General features: G+C 48.3%; 2 protein-coding genes across 10 annotated transcripts in view; one reads left to right on the top strand and one right to left on the bottom strand.

The window, feature by feature from the left end:
* Positions 1-5,747, top strand: part of Slc5a11 (solute carrier family 5 member 11) — a 47,470-nt gene extending 41,723 nt beyond the window's left edge. For 3 of the 4 annotated variants that reach the window (XM_055627587.1, XM_055627588.1, XM_055627590.1), the window contains 6 exons: positions 27-134; positions 420-570; positions 1,429-1,597; positions 2,740-2,955; positions 3,552-3,720; positions 5,440-5,747. In XM_055627587.1, coding sequence (XP_055483562.1) covers positions 27-134; positions 420-570; positions 1,429-1,597; positions 2,740-2,955; positions 3,552-3,720; positions 5,440-5,642 — 1,016 coding nt within the window. In that variant the 3' untranslated portion in view covers positions 5,643-5,747. The remainder of the gene's footprint in view (positions 1-26; positions 135-419; positions 571-1,428; positions 1,598-2,739; positions 2,956-3,551; positions 3,721-5,439) is intronic. The other variant, XM_055627589.1, reaches the window with a different exon arrangement.
* A 3,890-nt stretch (positions 5,748-9,637) lies between these two features.
* The window catches only part of Arhgap17 (Rho GTPase activating protein 17), an 84,818-nt gene continuing 76,418 nt past the window's right edge, over positions 9,638-18,037 (bottom strand). For 3 of the 6 annotated variants that reach the window (XM_055627340.1, XM_055627336.1, XM_055627339.1), the window contains 2 exons: positions 16,958-17,461; positions 9,638-10,492 (listed from right to left, as the gene is read on the bottom strand). In XM_055627340.1, coding sequence (XP_055483315.1) covers positions 10,362-10,492; positions 16,958-17,461 — 635 coding nt within the window. In that variant the 3' untranslated portion in view covers positions 9,638-10,361. Of the gene's footprint in view, positions 10,493-14,335; positions 14,385-15,929; positions 15,978-16,957; positions 17,462-18,037 lie in introns of all 6 variants that reach the window. The other 3 variants (XM_055627338.1, XM_055627341.1, XM_055627337.1) reach the window with 3 other exon arrangements.

Genomic DNA, 18,037 nt, shown 5'->3' with positions numbered 1-18,037 from the left:
ACTGTGGGCTTACGTTTCCTCCACAGATCAAGTGGCCTGTTCGAATCCTGACATCTGCCAGCGTGTCTGTAGCAACCCCTCTGGCTGTTCAGACATCGCTTATCCCAAACTTGTGCTGGAACTTTTGCCCACAGGTAATGTCCCTTCATCACTATACTTATCCCCTGGGATGCCCAGAAAGAAGGATGCTATCTGGGCACTAATATGAGGTAGGGACGAGATGGAGAACTATGTGCACCCCAAAGGCCAGAATCTGGCAGGTCCATAAGTTTTATCTGACTACCCCTAGAAGAGCAGCTTCCTTACAGCTGAGCCGTCAGGATCAGCTAGCTTTGGGCCTGGGGTAACAGGGTCCCAAGCGAAGGCAGAAGTTGCCATCAGAAAGCCCAAGGCCTATAGACCTCCCTTCTGCCCCCCAGGACTCCGTGGGCTCATGACGGCTGTGATGGTGGCGGCTCTCATGTCCTCCCTCACCTCCATCTTTAACAGTGCCAGCACCATCTTCACCATGGACCTGTGGAATCACATCCGGCCGCGGGCATCTGAACAGGAGCTCATGATTGTGGGCAGGTAAGTCTTTATAGGGTAGGGCATGAAAAATCCAGACACCTAGCAAAGTGGGGACTTGAGCTCATGAGCAGGCAAAGTCAGCGTACCCAAGCTGGTTCAGCCTAGGCTGTTGACAAGGAGAAGCAGGGCCCCTGCATGAGTTAGTCACTTATTCTAGACATGTCCTGGGAACACCTGCTGTGTTCCAGTACTTAAAATGGTATTCTAACATAACGTTCCAGCATTTACAAAAAATCCTGCAGTACTGGAACACAGCACCAAAAGATGTATGCCTGTTGGCATGATGCTAGCAGGAAAAAAGTCAGGCAGACAGTTAAAGCCCTGATGACATTCAGAGAAGCACCAATCTGGATTGGGGCCTGGGGAATGGTAGGATGTATCTGGGTAAGGTGAGGAGGATGTTCTGGAGCTGGGTCAGGGTAATTTTTATTCCAAGACTCCTGCAAAGTCCTGAAGTCCAGTAGGAGAGCAGAAGAAAGCATCATGGCGATGTGATGCAAACTAGACATAAATAAGCTACTCCTTGAGGCCCTGGCTCTTAAGACGATGCAGAGAAGGCTGTCTCAGGCATGGGTCAGGGTGCTTAGACATGACCCTGAATGTAGGGAGTTTGAGAAAAGATGAACATGGAGGGAACCAGCACCTTCAAGGCTACGCAGGGGCAGCAAGAAAAAAAAAAACTGTAAACGGGGGAAGGGATGTTTTGGCATGATGCCTGTGCTCAGTGTTGTTGGCACAACTCTGCAGACTCAGTGAAGGATGCTGCTGTCTCTTGGGGAGATGGACCTCATGTAACTTACAGCTTAGTGAAGCTGCAATAAAGAGAGAAGACAGCTGTGTTACCCTCTCTCCTCACAGGGTGTTTGTGTTGGTGCTGGTGCTGGTCTCCATCCTCTGGATCCCCGTGGTGCAGGCCAGCCAGGGAGGCCAACTTTTCATCTACATTCAATCTATCAGCTCTTACCTGCAGCCGCCCGTGGCTGTGGTCTTCATTATGGGATGTTTCTGGAAGCGTACCAATGAAAAGGTAAATCTGGACTAGCCAGACAATATGCAGGCATTGCCCATAAGCACTGGGAGAAATGGAGGGGAGTGGTCTGCCAGGGACCTGTGCAGACTAGACTTGGGTGTCACCAGGGAGACCTGGGTGGAGAGCTACAGGAAGGGTACCACCAGGCTTTTGAAAAGATGAGATGGGCGTTCTCAGAAGTGTCTTCATGTGTTTGTTTTGTTTGTTTGTTTGAGTCAGGGCCTCACTATGTAGCACATTTCTATTTCTGTGTTAAAACATCCTGAACAAGAAACAGCATAGGAGAGAAAGACTCTATGTGAGCTCACAGCTCCAGGTCACACGGTCCGTTGCTATGGTGTAGCCGAGGTAGCAAGCACCTGATGCAGGTGGCCACATCAGGTCCATTCAAGCATAGGGATGATGATACACAAGCCCCCCTTCTCTAAAACGGACCAGAGCCCCAGACCCTGAGCGGTGCTGCCCGTTCTGGCTGAGCCCTCCCACGTTAAGACAGACCTGACCTAGACAGCCCCTCACTGAGCCTCCCTTCTCAGGCGGCTCTAAGTTAGCACACTGGGGTAGGCCTCAAACTGGCATTCCTCCTGCCTACATCTCCTGAGTGCGGGTCACAGGTGCTCAGTGCCACGCTCGGCTTCCTGACACACTCCCGCCATTGACGGGGAAGCCAAGTCAGAAGGGAATGAGTGTCATATGTAGCTCATAGGAGCTGGGCATCTGCATCTGTGGGTTTAACTGGACTCAGACAACAGAAAGGTAAAAATATTTGGAGGAAAAAAAAATCTGTGTATATACAGACACTGAGCATATACAGACTTTTTTTTTTTTTTTTCTGATGTTATCCTATACCAACTATTTACATGATATTCACATTGCTCTGGGTATTACACACAATCTAAAGATGATTTAAAGTACGTAAGTAGATATGTATGGGCCACATTCAAACACTATGCCATTCTGTACGAGGGATTTAAGTGGCTGTGGGCTTTGTTATCTATGGGTCCTGGAACTGAAGAGCAGCTACAGCGCTCCAAACCTTTGCAATGCAGTGAGCACCACGAGAAAGACAAGCTCTTCAGATGGCTTCTTGGAGTTTCGGTGCCCTCGGCATCCCTGAGATGGCTTTCTCTGGCTTGCAGGGTGCCTTCTCAGGCCTGATCTTGGGCCTGCTGCTGGGACTGGTGAGGCTGGTCCTGGACTTTGTCTACGTGCAGCCTCAGTGTGACCAGCCCGACGAGCGCCCCCCAGTGGTGAAGGATGTCCACTACCTCTACTTCTCCATGATTCTGTCCTCTACCACCCTCATCACTGTGTTCGCCGTGAGCTGGTTCACAGAGACGCCCTCCAAAGAGATGGTACATGTGGGCTGGCAGGCATAGCCCCTGAGACAACTCGGATGTGGCAGAACGGGGACTCCAGGCTTCAGAAAGTCCAGAGTACGGCTTTAGGGACGTATCGATGCAGAACTCCGAGAAGTTCACTAGATTCCATTTCTCACTTCCGCTTCAATTGTCAGGGCCATGGGGAGCCAAGAAGTTCCTAGGACTATGTCCCCTACCCCCCACCCCTACTTTTTAAGAACTGCCGTTATGTAAAGCCACAAACATTCCTGGTTCTTAGCAGTTCCAGTCAGCTCAGGTGCAACCTTGTCCTTGAACCGGAAGAAAGGCTGAGCTGAAAACCGGAAGAAAGGCTGAGCCATCCTGTGGCTCACACAGTACCCTGGGGCTAGGACAGTTAGGCACCACCAGAAGGAGGTGGTGTCAGAGGACAGGGGAGCCAGCGAGAGCTACATGCATTGGCTCTGAGGAGTGGGAGGAATTGAAGTAGGAGGAGGAAGGAGAAGGCAACACTATGAGCAGGGATGAAGACTGAGGTGGGTGCAGGGTCAGGGAAAACGAGGAAAATCGCCGCCTTCTACCTGTGCCTCATGGTTGCCTCCGCTTCTCAGGTCAGCCGCCTGACTTGGTTTACTCGTCATGAGCCCGTGGTGCAGAAGGACCCAGCACCACCAGCAAATCCCCTGCCTCCAACCCTTTCTCAGAATGGGACTACAGAGGCCACCGGCACCAGCATCCAGTTGGAGACAATTCAAGAAAATAAGAGCAAAGCCCATAGCCGTGAGTTGCCTCTGGTCTCGGTTAGAACGGAGCTTAGAAGAATTGTGTTTGGGCAGGGGTGTCTGTCAGATCACACTACAGAAAAGGGGAAGGCTAGGTTGCTCAGCATCCCCTGGCTGATGCCTGGCTTTCCCCACCTCCCAGAGGGGCCTCTGAAGAGGCCCATTACAGCAAACCCAGAGCCTACTGAGACTCCATGCAACCCCCACATTGTAGGCTGCAGCACTGGAGCAATCTTCAAATCACTTATTTCGAATTAGCTCACTTTATAAAACGTGAGTTAACATTTTAAAATTTCATATGGAGATTCTCTATTTCCATCTCACGAACAATGGGAAAATTTGGCGATACAAGGCCTCCATGTTTACACGGCAAAGTTATCTCCCAGGATGTGAAGATTCACATTGTCATTAAAAAAAAAAAAAAAAAATCATGTCAACTCAAGGCAAGAAACTCCACAGATGTTTTTTCTTTTTCTTTCTTTCTTTCTTTCTTTCTTTCTTTCTTTCTTTCTTTCTTTCTCTTTTTCTTTCCTTTCTCTCTCTCTCTTTTTCTTCTTGAGCTTTTTTTTTCTTCTTACAATGCCAGAAATTAAGCCAAGTGTTTTATGCATGCTTCAACTACTCAGCCTAGAAAGTGGAAAACTTCAAGTCCCATGTTTTAAAAACTGGGTGAGCATATTTTCTCATAGAGCTGAAGACTCTGCCATCATGTTCAGTGTGTAAACTGGCTTCCCCTGACTCAGGTGGATCAGCTGTCTGGCCCCCTGTAAGAGGCTCAGTGTGCAGGCTAAGCTCCACACAGATAAATAGCACTCCCCAGGAGCACCCAAAGTCCTTCCTCTTCCTGGAAGGCACTGATACAGAGGGGGAGCAGAGCTGGGTCCTAAGTCCATGGCGGCCACTATTTACCAGCCACGTGGCTTTGCAAATGTTGGTGTGAGCCTTGATTTCTTCATCTGAAGACAGTGATAATCTTCCAGACTTAAGGTACTAGTGGATACAGAGAAACTTATCCCTGAACCCACAGGGGTACCAAAATCTATGCATGCTTAAGCCCTTGGTATAAAATGACGAAGCAGGGGCTGGGAAGACAGCTGGGAAAACCTAATTTGATCCCCCAAAACCATGTTTGTTTGTTTGTTTGTTTTTTTAAGTAGCAGGGGCACGGTGGCATGGGCTCATAATCCCAGCACCCCTATGCTTGAGCCATACTGTCAATGGGGCTCATCCGCCAGTCAGCCTGACCTACTTGGTGAGTTCCAGTCCAGAGAAAGACTGTCTCAAAAAAAAAAAAAAAAAAAAAAAAAAAAAGGCTACTCCAGGGGAATGACCCCTAAGGTTGAACTCTGGCTCACACGCAGGCACACACGTGTGCACTCACACTCATGGCACCCACAAATGCCACAGTATTTGCACATAGCCCATATACACCCTCCCATATACTGGAACTCATCTCTAGATTACCCAGAACACCCCGCACAATGTCAGTGCTGTGCGAGCAGCTGCTACACTGTATTATTTAGGGAAGACCAGTGAAAAAGTCTCTGAATGCTCCTGCCTCATGTTTGATTAAACCTCCAAATACGGAAGGCTGACTGCCCCTTCCAGAAGAAGAACACAGATTCCATGTCTCAGTTCACGGACGCATGTCATCCATCCTCTTTTTCCTCTTGGGGAAGAAGTTCTCTGTGACCTTCCTTTGCTGGGTTCTTTCTAGATGGTGCATCTCCCAAACAGTCCAAGGTGGTGAGGGCTCTCCTGTGGCTCTGTGGAATGGAAAAGGACAAAGCGGAGGCCCCGAGCAAAGCGGAGCCTGTCATAGCTTCCTCGGAGGAAAATCCCTTGGTGAAGACCCTGTTGGACATCAACTGCCTCGTGTGTATCAGCTGCGCTATCTTCCTCTGGGGCTACTTTGCTTAATGCACCGTGAGCCCAGCGAGCCAAGCTCTCCGAACGTTTCCAGTGCCTTGTTATTTTTTTTTTTAAACGAAAGAAAACAAAAATGATAATAAAGCTGTGTTTGTTTACCATAACGCTTCCGGAGGTGTGGCTGACGAGCCAATCGGCATTTTCTTCTTGAAAGGATGCTTTTCTCATCATGGTACTCGCTCCTGCTTAGTCTGAGGTGTTATGGGGGTCTGCTGCAATCCAACATAACTCAAACACCAGGTCAATGCAGATGACAAGAAATTGTTGTGAGCAAGCCGCTACTGATCCATCAGGGCCGCAGAACAGACTTGGGAGCTGAGCTGCGTCCTTGAGGGGAAGTTGTACGAATATTTTAAGAGTGAAACTGGCATGAGGAGGGCTGGGGTGAGCTCCAGCCATATTTTGACATTAAGAGTTAAGCAAGGGAGGATCCATTGGAGACTGGGCCTTGTCCAGGGCACCTGGCTTCAAGGCCTTTGATTCATCCTCCTGGACATATCTCCAGAGCTCAAGGCCCTTAACTCACCCTCCTGGACATTTGGTCTGGAGCTCAAAGTAATAGGGAACAAAGGAACAGGCTAACTGCATGTAGTTAATTAGGGCACGACAGGCAACTGGTTATATGTTTTTATGACTTATGCACCTTGGTTTAGATAACAGCCCCCACCTGACACTTCAGGGTAGCCTCGTGAGATCCCAAGTTGAGGTCCTAGCTGAGCTGGCCTAGTCCCTGGCCCACAGCAGCTGTGAAGCATGTGGCCATTTGTCAGAGAACCATCGCTGACAGGCATGAGGTGTGAAGGTGATGGGTGATGCAGTCAGGAATGGATGTACGCTTGCCTGATGGCTCTGTGGGGTATACAGGCCATGGCTACTGCTGAGCAGTCTGCTTCCTCAGATGAGGGAGTAGGAGGCATTTGGTTGGCTATAACGGAAACAAACCTGGCAAACTTTATGCAAAACACCAATAAACAAATAAATGGAACAATGAATGAATGAATGAATGAATGAATGAGTGAATGAATGAATGAATAAAACAAGCAAGCCAGCCGGGCACAGTGGCGCATGCCTGTAATCCCAGCACTTGGGAGTCAGAGGCAGGCGGATCTCTGTGAGTTCGAGGCCAGGCTGGTCTACAAAGTGAGTCTAGGACAGCCAAGGCTACACAGAGAAACCCTGTCTTGAAAAACAAAACAAAACAAAACAAAACAAAACAACACCAATTTACTGTGAGGATATAGCACAAGAAATACAAAGCAGCTTCGAGCCAGGAGGAGACTCTTGGGAAGCAAGCATGAACGCTCCCTCCAGCTTCTGCACCTGGCTGCCAGTGCATGTACAGATGCCTTCCTTCACAGGCTGGTTTCTCTGGCATGCACGGTGACTGTTGATTGTCACTTACAGCTCCTGAGCACTGTGCCAGGAGAGATGCAGGGGCTCATCAACGTCCACAGCTGTGTGAAGCCACACTTTCCAGGAGGTACAGTGTCTACAGTCCATACTGTTGGGCTGCACCGGGGCCAGTGGCTTCACCATGATAGCACATTTCTCCTCCTACCTGGCTCCACCAAGGTCACACACAAAAGAGGGAGCCACTGGTCCAGAAGCATCTGCTGGTGAAGACTGTGTCCACCTGTTACCCAGAGGACCACGTGGGCTCTAAAGGGGTGGAACAGCAGAATCTGGAGATGGGTGGAGGCTCTACCGCATGTTAGGAAGGTTGAGAGCAGACCACAGACAAGGGGGGGGGGGGGGGGGGGGGTAGGGGAAGCTTTGTCTTAGACCCTCAAATGAGGTCACACTGAGAGGTGGAGCCGCAAGAGGGATGCACTGCCACCAGGAAAGCAGTTCTAAGGAGCAGAGCGCGCTAACCATTTCTAACTCTTGAGTTACCACAGGCTACAACCCCAGACAAGCGGAGCCACCAGGTGGGATCAAAAGGAGGCTTCTACCAGAAGGCTAAGTGGGCACCGTACTGGGGAGTGGGAAGAGGAATGGGTCCATGGGGCTGGTGTTAACGTGTGGCCCCTGAGCACCCTGAGCACAGAGCCCCAGCCAGAGCCTTCGAGAAACAGTGGAAGAGATGGAAAGCTATCTGCAATGCAGACTCCAGAAGCATCTTTGTGGAGGCCATCATCTTTCCGGACTGCCAGAGATGCCACCATGTACTACGACGAGGCTTCTCCTGATGACAGGCACTGTGACAGACGGAGTTGTCACAAAGAGGGTGTCCTGAGTCCTTACGGTAAAGAGAACGAGGTGCCATGCTTGGCTCTGCATCAGGGAGCCTTGGGGATGACTGAAGCTTGAATGCTGAGCCACTGAGAGACATATTAAGCCTGGCCCTCAGAGAGAATGGGTGGTAGTTTTCAGTTTTTGTTTGTTTTATTTGATATCGTAGAATCAAATTTTAATTTTTTTCTAAGGACCAGGCAGTCAAAATAAAAATTTAGATGGTACTACAAGCAAATAATGAGTTTGGTATGTTTTAGAACCACTGACAACAGGCACAAGCCACAGGCAGGAACAGTGGGTATGAACTCCAGCCCCAGCCTCTTCTCAGAGTGACAGTGCTGGCATCACCAGCGAGGTTGTCTTCAGGGCACTGCAAGCACGGCTCATGCTGAGCTCTCCAGAGAAGGGGCACAACGCCACATACAACCTGCAAAGAAACTTCACAGGCTTCGTTCCAGAGTGAAGTGAAAAACAAGGAGAGAATAGGGAGCCTTCAGTTGCACACATTTTAAAGACATATTTTTTTTAATAACATTTATTTTACGTGTTTTGTCCGTATTTCTGTATGTGTACCACGAGTGGCTGATATGCACGGAGGCCAGAAGAGGGCACTGGAACCCCTGGCACTTGGGTTAGGAGATGTTTGTGAACCATCATGCGGATGCTGGGAATCGAACCTGGGTCCTCTGCAAGAGGAACAAGTACTCTTAACCACGGAGCCATCTCTTCAGCCCCAGATATAAATTTAAAAGGTAGGGGAAAAAATGTTTCTAGGTGCATATTTTGTATAATTAACAAAATATAAAGTGATCTGGAGGTGCAAGGAACTTTGAGGGAAGAAAGATACTTGACTGTTCTTGTGTGTGTGTGTGTGTGTGTGTGTGTGTGTGTGTGGTGGATAGGTAATAACATACACACATACACAGTGGATGTTCTTGCCTCCACCTCTGAGTGCTGGGGTTCCAAGCTGGCAATACTGTGCCCAGTCGAAACATCTTCGAAGCCAGAGGAGGTCACAGATGTATTTCTAGCAATGGATAGTTCCAGGCATCTAACTATGTCAGTGTCTGCTCCTTTGTGTTATCAAGAAAACCACCCTATGTAGGCCACAAAGAGGGGACACAGTAAGAACGGCTGTCTACACTGACAGCCTCACTTAGGTCCAGTTCCCCATTCTGCTCTTCCCAGGGGTCTTACTCTTAGACAGGGGAGAGGAACATTCGGGTTCCTGGAGAAAAGAATTCCCATGGAAGTCACAGTTCCTGATGCCCTCACAGCCCTGAAAGTCACTGGAGTCAGCTTCCCCGTGTCTAAGTCTTTCTGGACAGACCAGAATAAGACACCCAGATTGCAACCCCCAAAAGAGTCTTAGCCATGGAAGGTTCTTAAAGGACTGTCGGGCAGTCTTTCCCACTGCTGTGACTCTTGTCTCTATGAATAGACTCTTGTCTTATGTAGTGCATGATGGCCCACAGCTCATTATGTAGGTGAGGATAATGGCCTGAAGGATGATGACACCTGATCTTCCTGCCTGTAACACCATACCTGGTTCCCACCTTCCACCCCCAGAGACTGGCTTTGTAGCCCAGGCTGGCCTCAACCTTATAACCCCCTGCCTCCCAGTGCTGAAACTACCACGCCAGCATCTCTCTGTTGTTTCGGATTCCTACAGATATACACACAGGTGCACTTGCCCACGCACAAACACACACATACCCACATGTGCCAGTGTACCTCCAAGGACTGGCGAGTTTTCATATAAACCACAGAATATATTTAATGCAAATTAGACATGAAACTAGAATAACATTCGCTCTTTATCAAGTAGCAATTATTTTGGTTTTTTTTTTTTTTAAAAAAAAAAAAAAAAGAACAGTATATTTCTCTCCATATTCTGGCGATCCACAAGGCATGACTCACATCCAGTTTGAGAGGCGACAGAGCCAGCAGTCGCCATCAAAGCTCGAGGTTCTGGGGGTTGGAGGAGACACAGACTGTATTTAATACAAAATGATTCTGCAGCAAGTCTGAGGGAACGGAAGCTCCCTCTGGTACACGGGAACCGCAGTCCAAGGAGCAGGAAGTAGGCAACTCGCATAATTAAGGCATTTTATTAAATAGTAGGTGAGTCTCAGTCACTTGCAGTGGCTCTCTGTGTTAACAGCACGGACAAAGGCTGCCCACGGGTTTCTCTGCAGCAACGCTCTGTCCACTGTAGGAATTTCTTTGTTCTGATCGTTTTTGGCATGATTTTTGTCCTAGATGAAGCAAGCCAACTTCTTCACGACACAGGTCATTCAGCTTCGAGTACCGGCCCTTACCTTCTCCTTGGGCCGTGGGGGTCTAGGCCTGCATGGTCAGACCTTCCTGCCCCCGACTGAAAGCTTTTCACTGTTTGGTCTGTAGAGACAGAGGCTTGCCTGATCCAGTTCCACTCACCAGGATGCCAGGCCAAAGGCTGGCAAGTGCCTTTCTTCACAGCGCGGTGCTTTCTGTGTCATTGTCTATGTCCAGCAGAATGTGGCCAGGCACTTCTTTGCTTGCCAAGTCTGAATGTATTTCAGGAAAGATGTTGCGAAGTGGTTCGGAAACCCTAGAATTGGTGTCTGGGAAAAAACACGAAGAGATGTGGTATCAGTGAGGGGAAGGTCCACAGGCTGCCGATGCACTGAGAAGGGAGGCTGGAAGGTTTGAGTCAGCCCATGCACAAACAGGACCCTTTCTAGAGGTCCAAGCCCTTGAGACCCTAGACAGCAGTGGCCTGCTACAGCCCACTGGGACTCCTGAGAGCCTGGGCAGCCCGCCCAGATGTAACCCTTGAAGTATGCTTGCTTTGAGTGAAGGCAATTCCACACTCACTAACTATGGGCTCCGAACAACATCTATGTTGCCGGGGAAGAACGCCCTGGTGAGAACTTACTTCTAAGGCTGCAGGGGTTTCCTCTGGCCGGAAAGCTGTGACCTCAACCTACACGAGTCAAAGCTTGGGTTGAGTTATGCTGAGTTGCAGGGACTGTCCTGTGTACTGGCGGATACAGAGAGTGGTGGCATGTAACCTACTGACCCCCAGGGAGACAACCTGAAGTATCTCCAGGCACTGTCAAGTGTCCACCATGGGGCACACTCACTCCTTGTTGACAACTTAAGTAGACCATCAAATCTCTAAATACTATTTTCGTACTACCAATACACTGAAATCTCCTCTCATGTCTTCTTAGGTTGACTGAAAATTCCTTCAGTAAGATGGCAGATATACAGGCCTTAAGCCATTGCCTCTCCCCTTCCACGCTCGCAAGACCCCTTCATTCACCAATGCGCTCTTCTGACTACCACATGCTAGGCCCTGCTATGCCTGCTGAGGAGATGAGAGTGAGCGAGACAGACATGGCCTTGATGAAACTGATGGGTAAGCCTGGTTTCTGCCCCTTCTGCACAAGCCCCTCCTAGCTTCTGTCCCTATGGTTTTGAGCTTACGTTTACTATTTCCTGGGGGGTATGCCCCTTTTCTCTTTATGACTCCTGGATCAAGAGACTTGTCCTTGCCCCTTAACTAGGGGAAAGTCCTAAATTATGGACATGCCAAGGAGTTAAAGGGTCCAGGCGCCCATTGCCATTTCATACAGTTGAGGTTTTACAGTAACTAGAAACTAATTGACTGGGTCTGAATCTCATGGTTCAGACGCATCAAAAGCAGCCTGTGCACCCAGAATTAAGGATGCCCCAAACTTGGGGCTCATGGAGGGACTTATTTAGGGCTTACAGCCATGCATGGCACAAAGCAGACACTCTAAACCCTGTAGTTGGGTGGTTGATGGACAGGTAAACAGTGGGCTGGTGCAAACATCTTTCCAACCCTCCCTTCTCACAGCCTCAGGCAGAGAGGTAGCCAAGGACTCAGGGCAGCAGCGAACAAAAATATTATCGAAAACTCAGCCTCTTCTCCCATTATCCTACCACAGACGACACTGCCAGCCCACGGAGTTCACGAAGACTGACGATTAGGCATGAGCTGGTGGAGCATGCAGAATGCAGACAAACTAATCCTATTTCTCCTTGTCGGTATCTCTACTTGTGTGCCAGCTATTAACCCTTCCTAGAGGACAAATTGGCTCTTCTTTTTCTCATCCATCATGTATCATTTTTTTTTTTTTAATTCATTTTTCTTTTTAAAGACAGGGTTTCTCTGTATATCTCTTGCTGTCCTGGAACTCATTCTGTAGACCAGGCTGGTCTTGAACTCAGAGATTCTCCTGCCTCTGCCTCCCGAGTGCTGGGATTATAGGCGTGCGACCACTGCCTGGTCCATGTATCGTTTCTTCTTGCAATTTTCTGAAACTCTACTTATTATAAAAACAATGACACATTTAGGACAAAAACATGTGGGGGGTGTAGGGGACATCCCTTTCCTCTGCCTCCTGCCTGTCCCATGTGCCCATCCCAGCCTCTCTTATTCTCACAGGAACTGTTTTGTGAAAGCAGACAACGACGTATGTGCAGCCTCAAGAGCACAGTACCCTGTGCAGGGCCAGCTCTGGAAGGACAGCAAATGCTGCTGTAGATCTGCTGCAGAGGGAAGACCTGTGTGCTTCACAGGCACTGTCTTGTCGTGTCAGCGAGCTGCTGTAAACACTGCGCCAGTACTAGCTTCCACCTGGAGAGCAGGGGCACCACGTTATCAAGGTGACAAGCCAGTATCTCTGGGCTCTCTGGACGGCACTGTCTCTCTACCTTCCCAAGAACCATGTGCATCCTCTGGGAGGGTCCTGAAGGAGAAGACATTGCCTGAGGAGATAATGGCTGTAGTCTTGAACACCCAGTTCATTGCAGTAAAGAAAAATGTCACTTTAGAAGGCACTCTCAAGCCGCCCCCTCCCTTTTAATGCTTTTACACATCTCTAGGTGTGAATTTATAGGGCATCTGTATTCCAAGAAGGGTTGGTCTATAAATAAGCTGCTTGGAGCTCAGTTCATATTACAGATAAAGAAATCCAGGAGACAGCATCAGGTAGCAAGCCTTGGCCTCAAGGCATAGTAAGGACAGCGTAATAAACTTGGGACCCTGACAAAGGGAACTCACCCTTTGTGGAATGAGTGTGTGAGAGACAAGCCCTCCAGGGGACAAGACTGGCATCTTGAAGAATTTTCAGATCCATACCCAAATTTCCAATAATTTTGATTATGTAGCTTTAGGCTATATAGCTTTAGGCTATAACTTTTTTTTTTCTTTCAAAAATGCTATTTTGATATCAACCATTACAAGTATCACATCCAGACACACCCTGGAAAGCAACACAAAGCAAAGTGAAGCCCAGACACTGCTGCTACCACCCAGTCTCTCTTTAACCTCAGGTCTGAGAGCCCCGGGTCCTTTTATCCTTTAGTAAGTTCTGGTCTGGAAACAACAGAGTGAGCTTCTTATTACTCTAGCCTAGTGGGTCTCAATGCTGCAACCTTCCTAATGCTGCGACCCTCACGTGGTGGTGACCCCCAACCATAAATTTATTTTCCTTGCTACTTCATGACTGTAACTTTGCTACTGTCATGAATCAAATGTAAATATCTGTGTTTTCTGATGGTCTTTTGGGGGGTCTGACCCACAGGTTGAAAACCACTGCTCCAGTTAAAGGGGAGATTACACTCAAGCTCACTGAATGTCTGACTTCTCATGAATATGCCAACATATTAGACTGCAATTACAAGCAGAAGCCCAGTAAATGTCCAGCTACATGTAATAACAGCACACATAGCTAATGAAATAGTGAGTACTATATTACCATGTGGGCAAAGGCACAGGATGTAAAGGAAACTCATAATGCTGGGATAAAATCCATACTGGGCAAATGGGATTGTGTACTTCCTGACCTTCAGAACATAAACTGACAGCCTTTAAAGGCAGGCTCTAAGCAGACGTCTGCAACTACAATAAATAAAGATCTGAATAACTAGGTGGTGCCCCTGATCTCATCTCCCTTCGGGTCCTACAAGACCTAGTCTGGCATGTAACATGACAACAGATCATCATTTGCTCACCCACTGTCTATTATGGGCTGTTGGAGCCTTTCTGATTTCATCTGATTTAATCCCTTTACCAGCTGTCCCCAATGTCACACTCGACACATCAACCAGGCTGTGCCTTCCCAAGAGTGTCTCCAATGCTACAGCACATGCTCTGTCTACTACGTCTCAAGCCTGCCGGACAGAGAAAAGAATGCAAATGGAGGAGGGACAAGGCCAGCCCAGTGACCACCTGTTACAAGTCCGTGAACACATTTAGTACTTACGACAATGAATAGCAAGCATGGAGAAGGCCAGCCCTCCTTAGTGCATGCACTATTAGTAGGGATGCAGGCAGGTGGGGTTAGGGTGACTGGTTAGTGACAGCCATTAGTGCACAAATATGATCATAATGTAGCAAGAATGCTTTGGCCAATCAGTTGCCTTTTCCTTACCATTAAACATTCCAATTTCAGTTCTTACTGAATATGGCAGGTCATACATCTAAATTATTTAATAAAATGTTTTAATTAGAATACTCTTTGCTAAAATCCTCCTGGCTTCGCAGAATTGCAATGAGAACTTGACATTTCGGTTGATCCAGAATCCCTCCCTTCTCCGGAACTCTATACTGAGCTTTGGGGAGGGGAGTGGACGACCAAGTTGGCGAGGCAGCATGACCTGCGCGTAAGTGCCCACCTCAGTCCCTAAAGCCTTAAAGCTTTACAATCCAAATGAATGAGACGTTTTCAGGAATCTTTCCAAAGTTTCCCAAGTTAAAGCATGTCATAATAAAAGATTATGCTGTCCTTTCCTTTACCTTGAAAACCCTAGGGCTTTATCCACAGAGAGCCACCAACAGCATAATCAATATGAGGGCATTCCTAAGTTCCCTCTGTACATTCCCAAGCGTAGGCTGGGGTTAAGATACTTTAGGTTACTGCTACAAGACACAGGAAATTACAGGGACCTTGGATTTCTTGTGTTAAGAAAATTTATAGCAAAGATAAAAAAACAAAAACAAAAACGGGTAACACCTTAGATCATTTTTAAAGGTAAAATTTCACCTAACTATAAAGTGCAGTGAAAGATAACCAATTAAAATAATCTTTTGGCATCAAAAACAGCATGGGTGACCATGGTAATACAGAACAGGCATAATTCTGGTTTGCAGCCTTCTCTAGTCTAGTTAAAAGGAAAGAACTGGGTAAAACATTGGTGTCATAAGTATTCAAGTGTTAAAAGGCTCAGACTTAACTAAGGTTAGTCACTGGACTCCTGGATTTAGCACCAGGTCCCGAGGGAAGCAGATGAATGCCTAGATCCTCTGCCACCATTTCAATCTTGAACTAAGCTGTGAACACTCAGACTAAATATCCTACAGATGGCTAAGGGCTCTGATTAAAGCAACTGTGCCAACAGGGGAGCCTTTCGCTGGCCCAATATGTAGCCCAAGGTATGTTCAGATGAGCTTCAGTGTGTGTTTTAAAAGCTCATACATCTTAGGAAAGCGAATGTAAGCACGCTGGAATGCAAAGGGGCTTATGGGAGTTCAGGGGAGGATTATTTGGGGAAGGCTGGAGGGGCTGAGAATTTTAGACATCAATTATGAAGCTCCATGCAGTTACCTTGCATTTAAGATACAAAATTAAAAATGAAAGCACAAAACACTGGGATGCACATTTTCCTGTGTTGGTGCTACCCTGGTCCTCTTGTTGGATGCTGATAAGCCAGTGACAGGTAAATGGTACCGAGAAGAGCGGAACACTGGGAGAGGATTACCCAAACAAAAAAATGAAACGACACAGCATCTTATCTCAGATCTCAACCTACTGACAGCCACCTCTTGGAGTTGGGGCAAACCCAAAGCTTAAAGTGCTTCTGATGGGACAAAAGAAATAACTATATGCTACAGAACGGATGGCTGACTGATGGCCACGGCATGGGCTCAAAGGGCCACCCTGAGCACAGAGTCAAAAGCACACACACAGAACACAGCTAAGCAGGGGTGCTTGTAGCTGCAGTTCAAGCTGCTGAGGGGTTACAGACCTTAGTTCTGGATACCTTCCCCACCTGTGAGGGCACTGGGAAGGGCATCTAGTGGGAAACAAACAGCAAACAAACCAATGTGGCTTTGTGCTATTCAAATAAACATCCTGCTGTCACAGGAACAGTTATTAACTATTGTAACATAGGTCAAACTATGCATCATATCCCTGGGAAAACATCTTTTCATAGTCAACTCATTATTTTGGGTAAAGAGTTAGGTCATCATCTGCCAAGAAGTCACTTATGAGGGCTGGAGGGCCAGAGGTCCAACAGTGGCTTCTACTAGCTTGCTTCCATACAGGACAACCCACAGCTAGGCTGCTGTAATTAAATGATGCACTGCCCAAATGACCATTAAAAACACAGAGTAATTCATTCTTTTACAAACTAGGTAGTACCCGGGTTAGAAATATTCTTGATATAATGAAATAAAAAAAGATCGTGTTTTATAGGACTATCTAGAAAACATCTCATCAAGTGGCTCTACAATCTGTACAATCAACCCATGCCTACGCAGATCCATGGGGATGACAGAAAAATCTCCACTCATCCCTGCCAAACCATTTGAGGATAGCACAAAGACAGCATCTTCGTGGAAGATCTGCCTTCCCGGAGCACTTGATTCAGTGTAAATAGTGCTCTCTGAAAACCTGCACTTAGAATAAGTCCAGGGTGGCCTGGAACTTGCTCCCGATCCTCCAGTGTCCAAGTATAGGGCAACGTGCCCAGCCAGTAAGAAGGAATTCACTACAAACTCCATGCCCATTTCATACAATACCTTCCACCTGGACTTACAGGCATTAGAGCTTCCAGCATGTAAATGAAGATGATCCCACGACCAGAAGAAAACTGTAGGCTTTATGATCTGTGCTGCGGGTATTCATCTCGTTTGTCTTGGTACAAACACTGCCTCAAACAGCTTGACTGAGCAAGTGTGGCTGCGCTCCCAGCATGTATGGCCTGCACTTGACTTGGTGATGACTGCCCCAAGGGAAGCCCAAGAGAACACTGGACCCCTCCATACTCACCAGTGACGATTCTGGAAGCTGTGGGCGCTGCAGGCGTGAGGCTGCCATCCCCTGCGTGGGTGCCAGGTGGATGTGGGGGTGGTGGCACGCTAGGCCGGTTGCGGGGTTTGGGCACCGGCCTCGGCCTTGGGAGAGTTCCGTGCGGCTGCGTGGTCTCACTTTGCGAGGGATTCTGCTTGGCCAGGGGCGGGGTGCTGGGTGGCGTGGGGGTTTGAGGCGGTGTGGGGCTTGGCTCTGGTCCCTGCTCGCCTGGCCGGGGCTGTGTAGGGGGCTGCGGTGGGGGATGGCTGGGCGCCTGGATGGGAGGCAGGCTGCTGGAGCAGCGGCGCGTGCCCGGGGCCTGGTGCTGCTGTTGCTGCGGCGGCTGCTGTTGTTGCTGGGGTGGTGATGGGCTGCGTGCACTTGGCTTCGGGGATGTGCCTGGGCCAGGAGAGCTCTGACCCCCAGGGTGGCCAGGAGGTGGGTTTCCTGGTTTGGGGGGTGCTGGGGCAGGTTTCTTCACAGCTGAATACAAGAGTGAAAACAGGGTTAGTAAGAGCAGGGGTTGGTGTGCAGTGAGGAGGTAGGGTGGGGGGTGCGGTACAGCTTGGCAGGACCTCACACTCTTTCTCAGATGCATCAGGAGGGGGTCTGATGTGTGAGCCCCAAGCCCTAGACCAGTCCACCCCCAAAACATCTGGCAAACAGAAAGCCATGAAACCAAGGAAAAAACGAATCCTTCCCAAGCCTGAAGACACTAAGGAGCCAGGAGAACTCTGTGCCAAGGAGCCTTTTGCTGGGAAGTGGAACAGAAGACAACTAGTATGGACAAATGGAAAACCTGAACCCAGTGTAGAATTAATGACCATTGACACTGGCATCTCAGTTGTGACAAACGAAGTGTGATATAAGTGGGAACAAAACTTCTCTGTAAACTTAAACTAGTCCAAAAAAAGCTAAGTGCATGATATACATACAGGCCTTTGGTGACCTGTCATTTTATAAGTTCAAAAGGAAGAAAACTGAAAACTCAGTTTAACAGAGGTCACACACCCATACAAAACAGCAAATCTAGGGCCCCTCAGTAGCCCTTTTTCCAGA

The sequence above is a fragment of the Psammomys obesus genome, unplaced genomic scaffold (genome assembly GCF_907164565.1).
Source record: "Psammomys obesus unplaced genomic scaffold, mPsaObe1.curated_primary_1811, whole genome shotgun sequence".
Lineage (NCBI taxonomy): Eukaryota > Metazoa > Chordata > Mammalia > Rodentia > Muridae > Psammomys > Psammomys obesus.
This window is presented reverse-complemented; position numbering and strand designations above follow the sequence as displayed.